The sequence below is a fragment of the Mixophyes fleayi genome, chromosome 3 (assembly GCF_038048845.1).
Source record: "Mixophyes fleayi isolate aMixFle1 chromosome 3, aMixFle1.hap1, whole genome shotgun sequence".
NCBI classification, from domain to species: Eukaryota; Metazoa; Chordata; class Amphibia; order Anura; family Limnodynastidae; genus Mixophyes; species Mixophyes fleayi.
The window spans coordinates 208,271,230-208,294,390 of record NC_134404.1 but is presented as its reverse complement, the minus strand read 5'-3'; the positions used below and the strand labels follow the sequence as shown (position 1 = coordinate 208,294,390).

The 23,161-nt window shown below is 38.2% G+C and overlaps 1 protein-coding gene across 11 annotated transcripts in view; it reads left to right on the top strand.

The window, feature by feature from the left end:
• The window catches only part of PTPRK (protein tyrosine phosphatase receptor type K), a 354,281-nt gene that overhangs the window by 46,706 nt on the left and 284,414 nt on the right, over positions 1–23,161 (top strand). For all 11 annotated transcript variants that reach the window (XM_075203050.1, XM_075203040.1, XM_075203044.1 and 8 more), the window contains exon 2: positions 12,437–12,559. In XM_075203050.1, coding sequence (XP_075059151.1) covers positions 12,437–12,559 — 123 coding nt within the window. The remainder of the gene's footprint in view (positions 1–12,436; positions 12,560–23,161) is intronic.

Here is a 23,161-nt window from a genome sequence, read left to right as displayed (position 1 = left end):
TGAACCTTTCTAAGTGGTTTTCATGATTTAAGAAGTCACACAATTTGTCCATGTATAGTCGCAAGATATTTACCCCAGGAAATGTCACAAATGCATTTAGTGACATGGTGCTTGAAAAACAGTTAATGGGCCCAAAGAATCTTGTTAATCTCCGAATAGTGTCAGGTTTAAAACAAGTGTATGTTTTTTAGGTATGTTGCAGATCCTTTATTGTCTATATGGTTATATGTTAATATAAATATATTTAAAGTGCACGATTTATATTTATGCTACTGCGCAGCACCATTGTCTGCAGACCATTTAAAATGTTTCTTGCTAAGCTTTGTTTTGTTTTGCCTTTTCAGCTTTGTTGTGAAAAGAAAATAATAAAAAGTAACAAAAGCCAGGGTGTTTTAGACAAGTGTTTATCTGTTGTGACATTTTCTGTGGGCCCCAGGGTGCTCCTCTTCAGCTGAAATAATTTACGTTTATTCCATTATGTGAGCTGGATCTGAGTTGCACTTCTATTTTCTCAGCATTAATGTGTTCTGTTATTTTTGTGTTTGCATTTTTTCTCCTGTAACTATGAATGCTTTTGGGAACCACAAATAATGATCAGAGAGTTTGACGCTACATTGGTAGAAAATGCAGTAATCCTATCTTGAGACCGAATTTGTACACCCGCTGCTAAATCTTAAAATTATACATTGCATCCATTTCTACATATTTAATAGTCTATGTAATTTAGAAATGTGCTAGAAAATGAATATGCATACCAAGAATGTGTGTGTTGTATGTAGGAGTAATGACATTGTAAGGTAGTTAATGAATTATCAACTGCAATAAGGTAATGGTTGTTAACAAGTGTGTGGGTGGACTGTGGAGCCTATTTACTATTGTTCGTACTTTTTCCCCATTAACTATCGTTGTGATAATGGATGAATTAACGGGGCAATTTGCTATTATGTTGGGACGGCGCATCTGATAGGTGGCTGTCCCAGCCATGACTTTTTTTTTTAAGAGAACTTTGACCTCGAGTCTTTACTGCTCTTGCGTGACTGAGGTCATTTACATTAATTAACACAGGGTAGGGCAGAAAGGCCGCCAGACAGGAATCCAAAGATCCCTCTCTTGTGATCCATTCCTGATGAGATTGAATGACGAATACCATCTTCAGATGACGTTAGTCATTGGGGTCAAGTTTCGAAAAGCTAAGCTTTTCGGAGCTTGATAAATTTGCCCACACCGCATTCCCCATTGAGTATTATGGGGAATGAGGTACTTTGCCTAATGCAGGTAATATATTTGGTAATACGTGATTATAGCGCTATTAGGCAGAAGACAATGCAACATTTGACATTGGTGCAGCAAGTACGGTGCACCGGGGCCCATGAAGATAATGGGGCCCGCTGCACAGGGAACTAGGGAGCTGTGAGCCTCGGTCTCCTGCTTCCCTGCACTGGGGCCCACAACGCACTAGTTCTGCCTCTAGCAGCATCTATTAAATATATTTGGTGCAAACATACATATTTTCCAATAAAACATGGTACCAGTGAGCCTTGGTTGAGATAGACGATATAAGCGTGCTTGGCCACCTCTGAAGTCATTTTATAGTTTGGTTGTTCTGGGTAACAGACTCTAGTATTCAGCATTGGCATTGTCTGTCTTTCGTTGTACCACTTCAAACTCCTGCTACCCTGCAATCCTTATCCTGATTAAGTGGGTTGGAGTAACCAGCCAGAGTCACCTGCAAAGATGCGGCAGTACAGCTACACACACTATCTAGGTTCCCCTTGAAAGAATATAGTTGTGGCAAAGCTACTGTACAACTGAGGCGACCACGATGGTGTGCAGGTGGCATGGATGGCGAGCGTCTTCTGATCAAATTACACTAGTAGGAGTGATCAGTAACGGCAGGTTATTCACGGTAAACTAAACTCCAGGACTAATCTCTGAAAACCCTCCACCACACAGGATGGCAGAGTAAGACTATCCTTTCACGCTTTCCCTCATCTAGAATTTCATTTTGAAAATCTGCAAAGCCAGACTATAGTTACTGGAATTCATGATGGCCCCCATAAAAGCTATTGCTGATGTATGATTAAACACAGACACACTTTTTGAGCACATATTCACTTTATGACCTATAAATGTATTGCCTGACTTTTGATATGAAACGGCTGTGCTTGTCTCTTGTTTTGTCTCCATGATCTACAGCCAATTAGTCTGTCAAAACTTGACATTTGATAATATTAGCTAAAAACTGATCTTTCCCTTATTTTCTTTCACTGCACAATGTTTAAATTGTCAGTATATTATTATACTAGCTTTTTTAATTATAGATATGCTGCCTGGAAAAGAGACACAAAGTAAAAGACCGCTGTGTGTAAACTTACATTCACATGGTGTGGTACTTGCATTTTAGTGTTTCCATTTTTTAGATCAGTTGAGTCATGCAAATCCTATGATGTATCTACATGCATTTCTTTGCAGTCTTTCTAATTAGAAACAACAATTGTGTATAGTGGGCAAATGTACCTGTCTAAGATCTTCAGGTTCATACAATTTACTTTTCAACCTGGGTAATTTTTTTTTATTTTATTTTTTATATAACAAATGACATCTTGGAGTGTGTTTTGTCAGGTATAGTGAAATTGCATGGCACATGAGTGTGTATAATGTGTGGAGACAGCATGTTGTACTGTTGTTATTGGTAAAGAGGGTGAGAAAATTGGAATTTAGATTGGCCCTGGAAAATTCAGAATTTGGTCTTATGCAGGCAAAATTGTCAGTAGGCAGGGTGAAATCACTAGGTGAGGCCATGCAGCACACTGCTGTGTAGTGTTGGTGGAGGTGCAGACACATCAGCAATGCTGAGTGTACAACTATTGGATGCATGTGGCTCCTCCTTCATAAGCAGAACAATGTGAAGTGGGACATAACTCCAACAATCCCTGCCCTTGGGACAAAGTGTTGACTGCATGGACAGTGCTCCAAAAATTGGGACATTCTCTGAGGGCTCATTCACACACACGTGCTTTGAAAATGGGTAAAAACACATGTAACCTAATGTACCAAAGTGACGCATGGTTAATCAGGCATTCTTCTTGATTAACAGTAAGCATGATGTTGGGGATCCATAGACGTTGAAATTGCTGCATGTGTTGACCCAATTTGATCAGATTGACGGAAAATACAGCCAGACACTTATATATTGTGTGCCATCATCAGCCATTAGCACTAATTGAGCCACAGTTTGGCTACCAGGTTTTTAAAAAATTAAATAAAAAATAAAGTAAAAAATTGAAAGCAATTTGGAGAGGATTGTAGTGTTTCATGTAGTATGAGAATAATGCAAAGCATAGTTTTTAAAGCACATTTGTAGTTTTGAGGGTTTTTTTCCCTGTTTGTTTTGTTGTTGGCACTTTAATGTGTTAAATTGAGTTAGTTCAGAAGACTGCAATTAAGAACATTAATCTTCTTAAATGATTTAATGTGTGAAACATTGGTACTTTGACTTAATATACTAGAGGGTGTTTGAACTATTAAAAGGGGTAATGACTGCCTTCAGGCACGGGTCTCTGTTGTATGTCATTTTGTCTTGCTAGTGCAGACAGTGTTAGCTTGGCTGCCTGCGTAAATATAAGCTGTTTATCAATTTAAATGTCTTTTTAAAGTTAAAAGTTTAAAGACCCTCATTTTACTTTGGAATATGTTGTGAATACCTTACCTAGTTTAATGCATTACTTGCGTTCAATTTTTTTTTAATATGGGATGGTAGTATTACTGCAATAGTCAGGTGATAAAGACAACTATATGGGATGTTCTGATCAGTGGTAGGACCTGTCATCTGTAGATTACTCTTATATTTTTCTTCTCAGTTTTGCTCTTATGCTGTTCAATTTAAAGACACACTATCCCTATGATTTTTTTTTTTTATATATATATTTTCTTTCAGGAAACCATAGCATTCTAAAGAGTATATGATATGAAGAAAAACACATTATTGTGGTTTGAGTGCAATTAAAGACACACCAACCTTTCCTACTTTTTGCCCACCTTTGTTCGCAAAGTAAAGTTGTCAAAGTTCTAGCTCTTCAACTTGACAGGTATCCCTTCACTTTAGTCACCATGGGAGCTACAATTGGACAAGCACAGCATACTTAAGGTCCCTTATGACAATCAAGTAAAACTTTGTTTAAAATGTAAGAACATGGCAAATTTGCAAACCTTGTTTTCTTTCCTGCTACTAATCACAATTAGACCACATGTAGGGAAACTTGTGCAGCTTTTGTTTTGGAAATGAAAGGGTTGAATGTAACTGAATTGAACCAACATGTTAAAATTCCATGAACAGAGCAGTGATGTGTAAGCCACGGGTTTCCAACCTGAGTTAATGCCAAGCTTGCAATTTTGTGATTAAATTTCTGGATTGATGTTCTTTTAATAACAACATTAGTCTGTCTGGAATTATCATTCAGAATCCATTACATTAGCCATTTAAACAATAATGCAGAAAAAAATTAAGCTTTGGGTTAATTTATTGTATCTGTCTGTTTTTTGACAGTGGTTAAAGTGAATGAGGGTTGATTTTGTAAATTGAGTAAGACATATTAATGTTCAGTGGATCATGAAGGCCAGTGTAAGAAAAAGTTAATTCCTCAGTTTGAGAAATAAATCTGCTTGGATTTTGCCTACTGGGGAACTTGTGACTACTTGTACGTTTTGGGTAAAATCCTTTTTAAGTATGCATTTGCAAAGAAAAAAAATGTTTTTTATTGTCTTCAGTTTACTTGTCTACTAGTGATTGGAGAAATCTCTATTATGTAAATATAATTGTATCAGTTTATGGGCATTGCATTATTGCCACAGTAAAAAAAAACCACTCACGCTCTTTAGTCCAGAACATCTTAAATAATGTTGTTTTATATAAAGGTGTGTGTGACCCTATATACTTCCTGCAACTAGCAGTTTGAATTAGCCTCACATCATAAAAATGTGCTGTTTTTTAAATGTTTAGATTCAACTGACTGCATGTAACCTAGCCCCTCCCTTTTCAAGCTTGCTCACCTATGGACAAGGTGGAGTTGTCTGTGGTCAAGAAATATGTGCTGCGGATACAATTCTAATGCTCTAATTGCTTTAGGTTGATATTCCCTACTTGATCTCCTGCCTATCACACCCCTATGTAATCAATGTTGACGAATGAATGCAGTCAATGTTCTGGCCCTAGTCAAATACATATAAAAATTAATCATCTCAAACCCTTTATTTGAAGGCGGTTCATTTCTTTATGGTTAGGCTGATTTTATATTTTGATGAATAACTATTCTGTTTCATAATCTACACAAGTATGTTTCTCCTTTCTTTTTTTCATCAGTTCACATGACTTTCTTTTGTTGGCATATTAGAAATAGATTTTATTTTTTTTGTTGTATTTTATGGATCTTCTACAATGACTGTTGAGAAAAAATAAAGCACCTTTTTCATGATTCTTCCCACCATTACTTTCACTCAATTGGTGCAACCCCAAATACTTACACCCTGTGGTTGAAGTGGAAAATATCGGTATGGAAAATGTAGCTGGACGGAATTTAATAGTTTTGCAACCAAATCAGTAGGAGAAGTGGCGGTATGGTATACTTCCGTATACAACCCAAACTTTTTGTCCCGGAAAAATGGTGTAAATCCAACTTGTACATTTTTTTTTTTCACTGGCTATCTGTTATTTTGCATCCTTCTACAACATACCCATGTGCATAAGTTCTAAGCTTGCAAGAAAAGGGAGATAGGGAACAAATTTCAGAGGCTAGGATCAATTTGTTTAGTTTTTTTTTTTTTGGGGGGGGGGCTGGCATTGAGTGTAATTATTTATTGATTCATGCACAGGTGTATTACACTAGCACAGAATGTGAAGAGTCTCAAAAAATGGTGTGGTCTTGTCAGGGAGGGCATGAGGTGACATGAAAGTTCTTCGATTCCATCAGTACATTAAGGCAGCTTGCTGCCAGACTTCCACATCCAACAAACCTTGTGCAGTTTGAATGCAATATGTTGGCTATTGGAGAGGCAGGAATCGGATTGCTTGGTTCCTGACCTTTTCTGGACCCTTTCTGCTGTATGTGACAGATCTGGTTAAGCAATGGTGGCATACCATAACACGTTGATGGTTTTAAGAGTCAGACATAGAGCTGCCTATAAACTTATTGCAAATATCAAAATACAATAACCTTGGCGCTGAATAATTGTCACATAAGGAAAGAGATGAACCCTGCAGCTATCATGGGATGGTGCTGGCACCCCTAAAATATATATAAGATACAAAAAGTGGAGACAGCGCTGGGATAATCTCAGACCATGACATACATCACAGGTACGATGTCAGTAAATACAATAATCTCCAAGTCAAACAGCCAAAAAAGAATCTGGAGATTATATACCAATAATTTAATCACATGTATAAAAAAAGAGGTGAATGCACATCTCTGTTAACTCTAATTACAATATAAAAATTCCATAATGAGATAACATAACAAGAAATATAAAATGATAATAAAAACGGGGGAAATACAAATACGGTGTATAATCCTCGGTAAACCTACGAGCTCAATAATTGTAGTTACAATTGCACAAGGTGGATCATCAACACAAAACCAATTATATGGAAAATGAATCATAGGTATCTGCAGATAGGAGACTCCATAGATGTTAAGGGTATGTAAACCACAATCTTACTGTTTTTACAAGAGGTCCTCCGGTATTTAGGAGTGAAATGGAATGAGTCCAAGTCAATCTTCACTCTGAGGTTGAGTCTGGGAACTTGTTGTTTTCTCAATCCAAACTTGCCTTAGATGTTGAAAAGGTTGCAGCTTTTTATAAATGTTGGTCGCGGCATGCCCGTTAACTGGCTCCGCTGTAGAGGAATTAATAGAAACAGGTGCGCACCTGAAGTTTGTCCGTAGAGATCAGGATAGACGCCGGAGTGTTCTTAATATGTCCTTAGTTAGCGTACTCGCATGAATAGATAGGACTGGGTCACTCTTCGGCTGTTCGGGAATATAAAATCAGAACAAATGCCTAACAGCATGTGCTGGTAGAATATCAAATGACTATCAGTCAGTGTAAAACAAGAAATAGACGCCAGAGTGTTCCTAGTGCGTCCTTAAGTCAGCGTACTCGCATCAACGAATAGGACTGGATCACTTCTCGGCTAGTCAAATTATAAACAAGCACAGATAGCTTGCAGCATGTGCTGGTGTAATAACAAATGGCAACGCGTTTCGTCCACCGTGCTGTGGACTTTCTCAAGCCTTAATGTCAATTGTCTAAAACAGTGATCCTTAAATAGCCCTTGTAAAGTGGGCTTAATTGGTGGAATCACACCTTGTGCATAATGATCATATTAACATTACCTTTAAAATGATGGTATAATAATGAAACAGATATATATACTTAAACTGTTGTATGGATAGCTTCCTATAATAGTAAAAATAAATATGAAAATGAAAATAAAAATAAAAATAAAAATAAATATAAAAATAAAAATAAACATAAAAATAAATATGAAAGTACAAATATGAAAACAAAAAGAAAATAAAATAAAAATGAATATAAATATAAATAAAAATATAAATATAAAGATAAAAATAAATAAAAATAAAAATAAAAATAAAATAAAGAATGAAAAATATATAATAAAAAATAAAATATAATAAATAAAAAATAAATAATAATCAGAAAATAAAAATAAAATGATAATAATAAGTCATAGTTTAGTGGCACTAATCATTAAACTCAATGGTCTCGTTCAAGCCTTCCGGGAATAAAGTTTGTAACTTAAAGATCCACATTGCTTCACCCCTACATAGTTTTGAAAATCTATCACCCCCCCTAGGTGTAGCCTCAAATTTCTCCACCCCTATCAATAGTAAACCTAAGGTTTCCTTGTTGTGTTTCTCTGCAAAGTGTCTTGAGACTCCATGTGTAAGGAGTCCTTTCATGATATTAGTTCGATGTTCTCTAAATCTAGATTTTAAAGGGCGGGTTGTTCTGCCCACGTATTGAAGGCCACACGGGCACTTCAACACGTACACAACAAAAGGCGTTTCGCAATTAATAAATTGTGGAATCTTAAATGTTACTCCATTGGAAGTAGATTTAACCTCTTTAGCCCCATTGCAAATATATTTGCACGTCAAGCAAGTGTTTTTGTTGCATCTAAAACAACCATTTATTGGTGAAGGAATCCAAGTTTGTTTTGGGCAGGGTCCAGTCGTTTGTGATTTAAAAAAACTAGGGGCCAGAAAATGTTTTAGATTAAAATTCTTCCTAAACACCATTTTCGGTTTATCACCTATAAAGTTACGTAGAATGTTATCTTGTTGCAAAACTTTAAAATTATCATTAATAATCTTTTTGATCCTATTGGATTTATTATTATATTTAGAAACAAATAATGGAACATTATCTTCCTTCCATGCCCCCACGTTGCCTCTTGATCTCGTTCGGGGAACTAACAAACCTTCCCTTTCTGTGTTGGTAGCACACTCTTTTGCAGCGTCTATCAGCTTTTTGGGATAACCCCTCTCGTGAAATTTACCTTCTAGTATCTTAGCTTGATTCTTAAAATCTTCTATTTCTGTACAATTCCGACGTAACCTCAACATCTGCCCTTTAGGAATATTATCTAACCAGGGACGATAATGTCCACTGTTATAATGAAGGTAAGAGTTGGTGTCTACTGGTTTGCTATAATTGGAAGACAAAATCTGCTCATCTTTCACAAAAAAAGTAATGTCCAAAAAATTTATTTCAGTTAAACTAAATGTATGAGTAAACTTAAGATTATAACAATTTAAATTCAAAAATTCCACAAATTGAAGAGCCAAATCAATGCCACCCTCCCAAATTATAAACAGGTCATCAATGAAACGACCATAAAGGACCAGGTTCGCCCCGAACGGTCCCCCCCACAGGTAGCGCTCTTCGAACGCCCCCATGTAGAGGTTGGCATAGCTCGGGGCAAACCTGGTCCCCATGGCCGTCCCCATGACCTGCAAAAAAATGCCTGAATCAAAAATAAAATAATTATGCGTCAAGATGAACTCAATAGCGCTAAGTAAAAAATTATTGTGACCAATCATAGAGGTATCGTCACTACTCAATACATCTTCGATGACTTTTAGACCTTCCTTGTGGGGAATATGCGTGTACAACGCCTGCACATCTAAGGTTAGAAATGCCAATCCTGGTTTCCATCTGATGTGTTGGGTCAATTGGAGAATATGCATAGAGTCTCTAATGTAAGATCTCTGAGCAGTAACATATTTTTGAAGGTGATGATCAACATAAAAGGATAAGTTCGATGTTAATGATCCCAACCCAGAGATTATAGGTCTCCCTGGTGGGGAAGTTAAAGACTTGTGAATCTTGGGTAAAAAATAAAAAGTTGGGGTCACAGGATGTTGAGGAAACAAAAAACCAAATTCATCTTTTGTTAATATTCCATCTATCATTGCATTTTCCAAAAGGATTCTTAGTTGTTCTTGAAATACCTTTGTAGGATCACTTTTGAGAGTACTATAAAATACAGGGTCCTGTAATTGACGCATCGCCTCCTTAACATATTCAGATCTATCAAGTATGACAACTGCACCTCCCTTGTCCGCTTGTTTAATGACAAGGGAGGTGTCGTTCTGTAGGCATTTAAGTGCCTTTCTTTCAGCTTTGGATAGATTTTTCTTTCCAAAGTTTTTCTTTCCATCACTCGTGCCATGGTCACACAGCGACTTAAAACCTGCTAGAGTATTCTGGTAAAAAACTTGAATGGGGAAACTTTTATGATTGGCGGGAAAGAAATCAGATTTCTTCTTAAATCTAACTGACTCTCTTTGTCCATTTTGAACGGCAATATCAAATAGTAATTTGGGTGATTGTGGTAAATCTATTGTATTACTTTCTTCCCACAACTCGTTTAGTATGGCTAAACCATTTCGATCCCCAGAGTCTAGTAGGATGGAGTGACTATCATTCAAATCAGATTGAATTAATCTCTTGGATGCAAAATAACGTTGTCTGCAAAGGGCTCTGGTGTATCTATTCAGTTCGGTGAAGAGATCGAACAAATTCGGATCAGCACTAGGGGCAAACTTGAGGCCTTTGGATAGAAGTTTAATCTGATCAGTACTGAGAGATTTACTAGAGAGATTAAAAATACCTTCAGTATTTACTGGGCTGGTTGGTGTCTTTTGGATTCTTTTTCCTCCTCTAGTTCCTCTAACTCTCTTGACCTTTTGGGGGTCCTTATGCCTAGAACTCCGTAACGGTTCCTGTTGGGGTGATATCTCCCTGGATCCCCTCTCTCTAAAAAATCATCGTGATGTCTACTCTCACGTTGTTGTTTAGGTCTTGCTCCTAGATGGCTGAAACTATCCTTCCTATAGTTCCTATGATCATTCCTTAATGATGGTGAAAATGTCGACCTAGGACCTACATCGTCCCGGGGATACCTTCTCTCATCATTATGTCTATCCTGAGAAGATCTTCTAGAATCAGATTTAAATTTAGAACTTTGTTGGATTAACTGCTCTTTCTCTTTTGGGATTTTGTTCTTAGATGTTGATCTCTTATTTGTCTTAATCTTCCCATATTTATAATCAGTTAGATCTCTAGAGAATTTCTGTCTCTTATTTTCCACAATTTCTTTTTCATAGATTTCAACACGTCTCGTTATCCTACTATCACGAATAGCAAAGTTTGGATCCTCTCTAAATTGCAGGAGATTAGTTTTAGTTGCCTCTATCTCTTCAACCGTTAATTTGACTTTACTGTCCCTATACTTTACCAAAAGACGCATTAAATCTATTGAACATTTGTCCAGAATCCCCTCCCATTCGGTAGTTAATTCTAAATTATCATACATAGAGGATTTTTTAATAATTCTCAGACCTCTGGGGATGATCTTTAAATCGATATACTTTTGTAAGAATACAGCATCCCACCAATTTATATTCATTTTTATTTTATTTTCTTTTTGTTTTCATATTTGTACTTTCATATTTATTTTTATGTTTATTTTTATATTTATTTTTATTTTTATTTTTATTTTCATTTTCATATTTATTTTTACTATTATAGGAAGCTATCCATACAACAGTTTAAGTATATATATCTGTTTCATTATTATACCATCATTTTAAAGGTAATGTTAATATGATCATTATGCACAAGGTGTGATTTCACCAATTAAGCCCACTTTACAAGGGCTATTTAAGGATCACTGTTTTAGACAATTGACATTAAGGCTTGAGAAAGTCCACAGCACGGTGGACGAAACGCGTTGCCATTTGTTATTACACCAGCACATGCTGCAAGCTATCTGTGCTTGTTTATAATTTGACTAGCCGAGAAGTGATCCAGTCCTATTCGTTGATGCGAGTACGCTGACTTAAGGACGCACTAGGAACACTCTGGCGTCTATTTCTTGTTTTACACTGACTGATAGTCATTTGATATTCTACCAGCACATGCTGTTAGGCATTTGTTCTGATTTTATATTCCCGAACAGCCGAAGAGTGACCCAGTCCTATCTATTCATGCGAGTACGCTAACTAAGGACATATTAAGAACACTCCGGCGTCTATCCTGATCTCTACGGACAAACTTCAGGTGCGCACCTGTTTCTATTAATTCCTCTACAGCGGAGCCAGTTAACGGGCATGCCGCGACCAACATTTATAAAAAGCTGCAACCTTTTCAACATCTAAGGCAAGTTTGGATTGAGAAAACAAGTTCCCAGACTCAACCTCAGAGTGAAGATTGACTTGGACTCATTCCATTTCACTCCTAAATACCGGAGGACCTCTTGTAAAAACAGTAAGATTGTGGTTTACATACCCTTAACATCTATGGAGTCTCCTATCTGCAGATACCTATGATTCATTTTCCATATAATTGGTTTTGTGTTGATGATCCACCTTGTGCAATTGTAACTACAATTATTGAGCTCGTAGGTTTACCGAGGATTATACACCGTATTTGTATTTCCCCCGTTTTTATTATCATTTTATATTTCTTGTTATGTTATCTCATTATGGAATTTTTATATTGTAATTAGAGTTAACAGAGATGTGCATTCACCTCTTTTTTTATACATGTGATTAAATTATTGGTATATAATCTCCAGATTCTTTTTTGGCTGTTTGACTTGGAGATTATTGTATTTACTGACATCGTACCTGTGATGTATGTCATGGTCTGAGATTATCCCAGCGCTGTCTCCACTTTTTATAAACTTATTGCAGCCTGTTCGCGTATGGTTCAGTTGTATGTGTTAAAGTGCGTGTGTATATGTATATATGACCTACTATTATATAAGTTTTATCAATCACTTTAATTTTATTTGTATCTTTATAATAGTTTTACATTCTCATTCTCACTGGCTTATTCCTTCTTACAGGAGGTTGCACCTTTAAGGACGGCCCAGCAGCCTGTGATTACCATCAGGATCTGTACGATGACTTTGATTGGGACCATGTCAGTGCTCAAGAGCCCCATTACCTGCCGACAGAAATGCCAAAAGGTGAGAAAAGTCTAGTTCAATTTGTAGACTAGTTATCAGTTCTGAGGAGTGCCCATCAAATGTTTCTTGTGTAACAATATCCCAGATATTACCAAGTAGAGTATTGGTGTATGAGGGGGGGGGGGGTAATTGAAAACACAAATACCCAAGTATGCTTTCTGGTTTTTTTTTTTTTTTGTTTTTTTTTTCCCTTCAAAAATCAGACTGCCAGTGACTAAAAATTAATTATATGACTTGTAGGTATTGTTGTTGACATTCTATTCATTAATAGACCCTTGCTATAGACACTGCAGTGGCAGTACCTTGGGAACTGTATAGTTTTGAACACCAGTAAAAGAGTATCTTGAACTTCTGCATTTGCTAATAAATAGACCATCAACCGTTTAATCTGTGAGTGAAGCAGGGGTGTGGTCTAGTTTTTTTTTCTAGTTAAGTGGTGCTATATTTTGTCATTTTGGGCTTTTTTTTGGAGGTGGGTTGTAACCCATTGCCTTGTGTTTGCATGTGTAATAAATGGTGTTTTGCTTGGTTCACCACTCTCGATCCATGTATAACCAACATACAGTATGTGTCTGCATCCATGGCAGCCACAATACAAAATACATTAATCTAACAAGGTATCTGTTTATAGAGTTTAAATCACTTTATTTTCTGCTGTCTCTGCCCTATAATGAATTGATGGCTGTAGTGGTGTAGCTGACCAAGGGTTCTGTAAGCCAGTACTACAGGGCTTAAATTAATATTGGCATATGCCTTCCTTATTTGAACAGTTTGCGCCAGTAGATCAGACAGCAGGTTGGGATTTGCTTTACTGGGCTGATTAGGCGATCTGTTTTTGACAGGCATAATTGTTGTATTTGTCATGCTTGTTTGTAGATAAAGTCAGGTGGGTGACCTATTGGATTGGATTATGAATAACATTTCAGAATTTATAATTTATTGGATGGTAGATAGTTTGTGGGTTGGTGCATGGTTGATGGCAATAATAATGTTTAAATCATTGCTCAATACTTGTTTAATAAATGGGTTGTAACACTTGTCCTCCGAAGAACTGGTATTCCCTCTTATGATGCATAACCTGAATTCTATTTTTGATGGGTCAGACACCTACAACTTCCAGATATGTGTTTTTGTGCTTTTGGTCCTACTATTCATACTTCAACCTCCTAAAAAGCTGTAAATGTGTTTTGTTTTGTTTTTAATGCTTGTTTTTATTATAGCTTATGGTCTCGTTACTGGAAACCAGTTCAGACTGTCTAGTGTTTATGCTAGTTGAGGATTTTGGGAGAGAGGGTATCTATGCTGCCCATTTTTTACATTTTGTCTATATTTTTTTTTTATTACACAGTGTGGTGTGTATGAGAAGTTAAATAAAGCAAAAATAATTGTCCGATCCAGTTGCTTAAAGGGAAAATAAATATTAATAAAACATTAGTTCAAAATTGAATTACGCAGTGCAGCCAAAGTTAGCTTGATAAATTTCAATACTGAAATCTTTTTCAGTTTTATACTATTTGAACAATGGGATCAGTTCACACACATACATAAGGCTAGGTACACACTTTAGGTTTTTCATTCAATTATCGGGCCAATCACCCGATAAGCAAGCATTCGGTCAGATATCGTATTAGTGGGTATACTTACACGATGGACTGCAGTCGTTCCAAAATGCCGATTGTTGTTTCATTTGGTTGGTCGTACTGTTTGATAATCTCGATCCAATCACCTTCCGATTGTGCAGTGTGTATGCACTCATGTTCACGATCTCCATAGAGTTTACAGTGTCATGGTCTTTCTAGTCGGTAACGGCAATGAACATGTCCCAGTGACTAAATGTAGAGTGCTCTAGATTTAATAATTTGTTCCGAGATGGAATATTTTCTTTGAGTCATAGAAGCTAATGAAATTCGTTATGACATGTGGATAGCTATAACAAGGCTGTTTTAATCAGTGTGACAGACATGGATGAATAAGTACTGTGCTGTCATTCTCTAAACGACTAGAGGACCAATTGAAGAGCACAGATCTGAAGGTAAATCGTGTCTATGCATCAATCACCCGACTGATTGCACCTTTAGTCGTAGGTACAATCATTGTAGATAACATGTCGGTCGCAAAATTCTCCAGTGTTTACCTAGCCTAAGTAATTACAGTCAGGGCTGCCAAGAGGAATTCAGGGCCCGGGTACAACAAATTCATGGGGCCCCCCCTCATAGTCGAGCAAGACTCTCAATTCGCCAGAGCGTCACATATGTTCAAGCACTCCTGACTTTCAGGACATCTACCACCACCACAGTGTAGTATACAAAGAATGCAGTGTGTACACAAACAGTTCAGTCTTGGCCTACACCTTACATTGGGCACAACATTCACCAAAAATTGCCATTGTCCCTACTAGAATCACAACATTTCACACACTGTGCTGCTCTCTCCTACCTGTTCTTCTCACTTTCTCCACCTGTGGCTGCTGGTTTCTTTAGTTGTGGCTTGTCCGAATCCGGGAATGTTTAAGGACCTATTTTGAAAAAAAAATGGCTACATTTAGAAAATTACAGCCAGCCCCGGCGTTAAATCAATAGCACTCACGATTAATAATTAGGCCTTCCTCCAGCCCCAACATTAAAATAATACTATTCACATTTAATAAATAAACCTATTTCCCTTCCTGCAAACAGCCCCAGCAGTACCTATTTCTTGCAACCATCACTGCCATTAAATAACTCATAGTCACATTTAATAAATAGACCTCATTCTCCCTAAACTCACCCCAACATTCAATAGCCCCCAAACCTTTTTTTCTCTCCTGTTCCTCTTTCCTACTTTTTTTTTTCCTCTGTTCCTCTCTCCCACTTTTTTTTCTCCACTGTTCCTCTCTCCCACTTTTTTTCCTCCTTTGTTCCTCTCTCCCACTTTTTTTCCTCATTTGTTCCTCTTTCCCACTTTTTTTCCTCCTCTGTTCCTCTCTCCCACTTTTTTTCTCCTCTGTTCCTCTCTCCCACTTTTTTTTCCTCCACTGTTCCTCTTTCCCACTTTTTTTTTATTCCCCTGTGGCTCTCTGCTTTTTTTCCTCCTGTTTCTCTCTCTCCCCTTTCTTTATAGTACTGTCCCTCTCTGTTTTCCTCCCCTTGCCTCTCCGTTTCTTTACTTTCCTTTTGTCAACTTCTTTCCTTTCTTTTCTTCTCTTCTGTCTCCTCTTCTGTTTTCATGCTGGCTGCGGCGCTCCTCACTGACTGACGGGCGTGACTTGATGACGTCAAGCCCGGCAGTCAGTGTGAATGGAGAAGAGGAGAGGAGGGACACGGCACTGCGGGATCACGTGAGTATCGTTTTTTTGTTGTTGTTTTTTTGTATTCCAGCTCCCCCCCCCCCCCACGGGGAAAATAAAAAATAATAAAAAAAAATCACAAGAAAGAAAATTTAAAAAAAAAAAATAATTTTAATTAGCGGAGAGGGCCCAGCCCGGGCCCCCTGGCATGGCCGGGCCCAGCCCGGGCCCCCTGGCATGGCCGGCCCCGGGTAAAATGTACCCGCTCTCCCCCTCCCCCCCCCCCCCTCTCGACGGCCCTGATTACAGTGTGTGACTGGATCACCGATAAATAACTTCTTGTATAAATTTATTTAAAGGAAATAGCGCAGGGCGCTTATTTATAGAATTGCACATGCACTTTTTTTTTGATATTGTGTATCTTTGGTAAGGGAAATCTTTAATTTCTGAGACCAGTGAGAGAAAATTCTTTTTTTTTTTTTCTGTTTTAGCCTTTCTAGAGGAAATGCCTTATTTCTGATGTGTATATCTGATACAATAAGCCTTTGTTTTGACAGCCTTTTGTATATCTTGGTGTAAGGAAATGTCTTGTTTGGGGTTTGCAACTTTCCCGGGGAATTATTTTCTTTGGAGAAAATGTGTATTCTGCAACTGTTGGAAGAAAGGACTCGTGCTAATCTCATGGTAATTAGACCTTTTGATGTGTGAGGGTCATAGGAAGATGTAATTAGACTTGCTGTCCACTGTAAGATGCAGGATATCACAGCAAGGTTTTAAGATATCACATAAGCGTAGATATTGTTAGCTTTGCAATGCATGTAAACCCATGTTTGTGTAAACACATTGCATCCTGAATCTAAAAATAGCCTCTGTCCAAGTCAGTATAAAAAGCACTGTCTTGTACACTGAAATGAATCGTTCTGATGTTCCATCTGACCTGATCACCTGGTACCTTCAACCAGTGTGAGAGCAAATAAACATCACTTGCTTCAAAGACCTGCTTGAAAACATCTTCAATGTTGCTGTATTCCTGTGACCTGTAGATTAGACCCTAAATCTAATCCGTTCTCCGGCTGCTTCTGAGGTTGGACCCATCTCTCCAGTATCTCCGCTCTGTCGCTACCCAACAGCTGGACAGTGTGATAGGCCAGGGGGATCCATCCACAGCACCTTGATCCATAGTAAGCGGTCAGAGGTACCAGCCCAAGTGTACCAGCACGGCCGTACACTAGCAGTGACTGTTACCCAGAAGGAACATGGTTTTGGGCGCCGTAAAGGAGCCCAGTGGTGGCAGCAGGCTCCTCCTACTGCGACAGGAGGGGCATATTCGGAATAACGAAAGGGGACGGTGGCAAAGTAAGCCCAGCCAGTTCTCAGTAGCAACAGACAGGGTGGCATAGGCGGTCCATCCTGTCACAAAGTGTTTATATAATGTTCGAAAAATTAATTGTAATATGCACTAAGTTTTTTGTCTTTCTGGGCGGATGAAATGGTGTCTTTGTTTTGGTCCCTCAGGCAATGTTGACATCTGGATCTTTGGTCAATTAATCACATATAATCTAGAGATATTACAATTAGTGATGTCATATTTAGGCTTACATTAGTAAGGATTTAACAACAGATATGATGGTGACATTTTGCAAGACTCTAAACTTTTTACTTAATACGTATCTTATTAAGATACTGAACATTGATTCCAGTCTATTTCAGAATGTTAATCAGGGCCTGTTTCCCATAAGCATTGTTCACAATGCTTTGAGCTTTACTGCTCACTTTTGGGTATTGTCTCAGAATGGAAAGACAGTAGTGTTCTCCACAGGACCTATTTCACAGATGCTTCACCCAGTTGTTTTTACTTGCCACCCGGTTCTTTGAGTTCAATGGAGTCCTATAATATAGGACAAATCATTGTTTGCCCTATTGTAAAAGGCACTGTATGAGCATTGCATCCAGCATAGTGTGTTAAACCTCTGGCCACCGGTCTGACTTGTCCTAGCAGTCAGTTCAGGAAGGTGATGGAAAAATTCTTGCATCTCATTAAAATACAATAAACTAATGATTGCAATGATGCAATCGTATTAATTTATTAAAAATTGCACTTTAATAATTGAAAACCGATCTCTGATAGCTCTGAGCTGTTATAGAATTCAGGCCTTTTTTCTACAGGGGGAATATCCAGGCCCCTGAAAATACACCTTTTCTCTCATAACAGTAATCTTGCTTCGCAAAATTAAACCTTGTTTCCTTACCGCTCAGCATAATAAGGTCCACAGTGCGTGTCTTCCATTTTTTTAGTGGAAACATCTTCACTCCTTCCTGCGGTCTGTGCAAACATTTGCTCCTCTCTGTGGCCAATTTGTTTAGCAAACCTATGCACCTGGTGGGAATCTAGCTGTAATTGCGTCTGTCTGGTTTGGTCTTGATAAATGTCCTACATTGTCTCTTTATATTTAATTTATTGGTTCGTAGGTAACTGATCTTTCTTTCATAATATGTGGTGCTGCACTAGTGTGCTAAAATTTTGTCTGAAATGAAATAATATTGTAGAAGAAGCAGTGCTGGTATAGCCTCACCTGGACTGAACAGGTGGTGGATGGTGAATTGGGGAATTGTAACTTCTAATGGTGGCATCAGGTAACCTGTAACTGTACTCTGTGACAAGTGCTGGGGGAAAAGCTGAAAAAGCTAGTCCATATCTCTCACTTTATCAGTGGTTAGATTAGGAGCAGTGTCTTTGTATATAGGATATACTCTGTCCCTGGTGACTTTGTAGAGATATTTTTAGTGAGTTTCTGAAGTAAAAATCAAACAGTAGCAGACATAAATTCCCCCACCTTCCAGTATAAGAGTACAATCAGTGATTTATGCAAATGTTGGCATTGTTAATTACCATGGAGAATAGGTAATGAATAGATGAAGAGGTACGGCCTTGCTGACCTTGCCTACTCACCTTTGATGAACAGCTTAATCGACTGTTCTAAGACAGATATTCAGGGAGAATGAAAGCCTCTGAAATTCAACAAACTTTTCAATTGTAATATTATGTAATTAATCATTCGATTGAGGTGACTGCCACTTAAGAAAACCTTGCTTTTGGTAAATTAAAAAGGACAGAGTTACTGTTTTATTTTTTTTCTCTCCCTTTCTTCTAGTAATATAGTATAGAATGCAAGTCAGTTTAGCCTTGAATATATGTCCTTTGTTCAAGAAAATGTATGTATTTTTTATTTTTTTATTTTAACTCAATACATTTTTACTAAGAAATGTTCCATTAAAATATGTCACATAAATATATAACAACCTTGAGGTCACAATTAAAACAATGCATCAAACTGTGGAAAGGGAATGGAAAGAAATAGAAAATGTATAGAAGATGTTAACTTATTAGCAAAATTTACACACATCAAATATTTGAGAATATATAATCGGTAATAAGTAATGGGAGGAAGGATAAAGAGACATAAACTGATTTATGTTCTAGAATTAGGTTGTAATGTGGTTGGGTGCGCTCTGAAATTTTCAAGCTATTGCCACCGTATAATCACGTGGGGAGGGGGGAGGGGGACTGATGTGGAGTATCGAAATCCAATGGGTTTAATATTGGAAATCATTTTAGACAAAGGTGGGAGGATAGGGTTTTTCCTGAATTGGGCTAGGGCCGGTCTAGTCACACATTAAGATTACCTTTTATGTCGGTGAAGTTGCGGGGTAGTGATGTAAGAGCGGCAGTTTATGTAAAAGTGGAAGTCTTGAAATAGTAACACAGAAGATTGATTTTAAAAAAACCTCTATCCATAGATTTTATCCCAGAGGGAAGCCTTGTGACTATCTCACTTATAAATAACTTATGGTATAAATTTATTTAAAGGAAATGGCACAGGGCGCTTATTTTTAAATTTGCAAATGTACTTATTTTTAGTATTGTGTGTATTTTGGTAAAGGAAAATTTTTTTATTTCTGAGACCAGGGGAATAAATCTGTTTTTGTTTTAACTTTGCTAGAGGAAATGTATTATTTCTGAGGTATATACCTGATGCAATAAGCCTTTGTTGAGGAAGTATTTTTTGTGTTTTTTGAAGTAGGCAAATTTCTTGTTTGGGGTTTTGTAACTTTTTCTTTGTGAATGTGTTTTCTGCAACTGTCTGAAGAAAGGACCCATGTTAATCTCATGTTAATTAGACCTTTTGATGTATGGGGTCCTGCCCAAGTAGGCACAGGAAGGTTTAATTAGACTTGCTGTTAGATTTTCTGTGTCTAAAACAAGATGCAGGAATTCACAGCAAGTTTTAGGATATCACAGATAAGTGTAAATATTGTTAGCTTTGCATTGCATGTAAATCTATGTTTGGGTAAACACATTGCATCCTGATACTAAAAATAGCTCAGACCTTAGGGGGCTGGCTTACCCTGTGAGGCTGTATCCAAAACTTTATAAAAAAGCATTGTTTTGTATTGAAAACCGTTTGTCTTTATTAATCTGACTTGCTCACTTTGGTCACACTTCAACCAGTGTGACCAAATAAACATCACTTGCTTCAAAGACCTGCTTGGAATCTTGTCTATCCCTGTGACCTACAGATTAGACTCAACTCTAATCTGTTCCTGGCTTTTCTGAGATTTGGACCCAGCTTTCCGGTACCACCACTCTGCCCACTATCCAGCAGCTCTGGCCCATGTGATAGGCCAGGGCGGATCCATCCCCAGCAACCCTGATCCATATTCAGTGGTCAGGGGTACCATCCCAGGTACACCAGTAACAGGGTACACTCACAGCATCAGTTACCCAGAATTAACCCGGTACTGGATGCCGGTAAGTTGTCCAGTGGTGGCAGCATTTGTAAACCCCTCCTACTGCGGTTAGAGGGCACATTTGGGAAAGCGAAAGGGAACGTTGGCAAAGTAAGCCCAGATGGTTCTTGGCAACAACAGACAGGGTGCCATAGGCCGTCCATTCTGTCACAGCATACCTCCGATTTAGGTGGGAGAGTCAGGATTTGAGGGCGCTGTCCCTCTATTGTGATCAGGAGAGCTTTTGTCCTACAGATGAAAAATTTGTGAGGTATCTGTTTACCGCTGCTCTGCGAAAGGGCGCTTCAAATGAGTTGAGAGTGTATGGAGCAGAAGAGCACTTCAAAAGTGCTAGACATGCCCCTAGGCTGTGGCTACACCCCCACTGTGATGTGTCCCTGCCTCCATCCCCACTGTGATGTGTCCCTGCCTCCATCCCACTGCCAAAGAGACCTATATTGGGAAACAGGAGTATGGCTCCCGTTTGTATTTCATCTAAAGTTGAGATTAAGGCTTCCTATTAACCTGAAGGTATATTATGTATGTAGTATTGGTTGTTCATTTACAACCATATGGAACTGAAGTTATGAGAACTTTTTGAGAGCTTTATGTAAGGTTCTAGCAGTTCAACTATTATCTTCACACTCTAGCAACTCTGTGCAGCATAATCAGTTGGTTGATACTGTGATGCCCAAGTTGTACTTTTTCAGATGTGCAATTTGTTTTGCAGAATACAGAGCTTGTATCGGATATTATTAAACTGTCATTTCACAAATGATATATAATGGGTTAACAACTGTAGAATGCTTTACCAGATTTGATAAGTTTGGCCAAATTTGCTTCTTTAGCAAACACTGAATATCTTCCTTCCTATATCCTGAAATCTTTTGATTCTGAAATGGCAATATACTATACCACTGTGTTTTTGGGTTATTATTATTTTTTTTTAAATAGTTTGTGATATATCTGGAGCCGAATACAAATTGCATCATCATCAGACTTCATTGTAAAATGTGTTCATATTTACAAAATAATTTTACACATCTGTTCAATGTATTCACACATATTGATAAGCTAAACAACTGTGACTGGAACTTTCAATGATAATGACTTTGGTTTGATATAAATGATCTGTTTGGGTTGGCAGGAAATTGTGACACTAGTCTCGTGATCATTTATAACCAATCAGAAGTTTCTTATTTACTGGAAAATTCCTTCACTTTTATATGACGGAAAGCTACTCAGGAGCACACTGAGCCATACTCCTGTCAGAACATAGGATGTTTGCTTTCATTAATACTGTTAAATATATCTGCCAGGGGGATTGTTCACTTTGTGTATATGTGTAAGAAGATGAATTTGGAAGAAATTGCTGTAACATGCAGAAAAGCTAATCTTTTATGTATCTGTTTAATGTGTGGTTGTATGTGACATGTCTGCTTTAATAGAAGTGGCTAGTTCTATGGCACTATTTCTGTATCCCTTTGGGCTGCTAATAAAAGCTAAGCACTCTTGTGCTTTACATTTTTCAATTGACTGTTATTGATTTCTCCTGAAAGAGTGATGATCAGAACTGTGCGTCTCTGCCAAGATTTCATTCCAAGTGCTTTTTAAAGCTCTTAAAACATTCCCATTACTGTTTGGTATCCATTTCCTAAGACACTGAGCTTAAATATATGGAGTCCCTGGGTACATTAAAAATATAGTCAGGTATTGCTTAGAGGCCACAAGGAAGGAGATGAATAATATTTTCCTCCACAGGATTTTCTGAAGAAAGTCACCTGTGGAAATGATCCCAAACTTTATATATTTGTATTGCCTGGGGGGCAGCAGAACAGACTCACATATGTCTTACCTTATAAACGTTGGACCACCTACCATCCACTTCGAATCTACCCCAACCTCTCTCCATCTCAGCACTATCTTAAGTGAAGGTCTGACTCCTGGACCCTGAAGTGGAGTACACTAAAGGAGACAGACCGGAGGCATAGAAAAGAACATGCAGTACATTCCGGGCCAGCGACCACCTCATTAATGGTCACCGGCCTACCTTTACCAACATGGAACCTGACCACTCCAGCCTCTGCTCACCTGCCCTGGACCCCCCCGTGTCCGCAAGGTACTCAGTCACTCCGCCGCCTCCTCCTGAACCCTGGCCTCACCTGGGACTCAGGAGTTTTGGTGCCCTTCTGGCCTGAATAGAGGGGTCTCATATGCCACTCAGCATACTCCTACACTACTCAAAAGGGACCCAATGTCCCACTACCAGAAGGGCCAAGTACCCTCCTAACAATGATCAGAACGGAGTGTCCTCTTCTGTACATAGAGCCTAGCGCACAACTGAACACCTGTCTAGGACCTAGCACCCTTCTAACTATGCAGGGCCTACTGCCCTCCTAACAAGGGCCTAACAACCTTCTAACCAATCAGGGCCTTGTGCCCTGCCTAAACTCGGGGGCCCTGTTACTACCTATGGGGTCTTGCGCCCAACTAACTATAGGGCAGTATGCCCCAACTAACGAACAAGCCTTGCACCCAACAACTCCAGT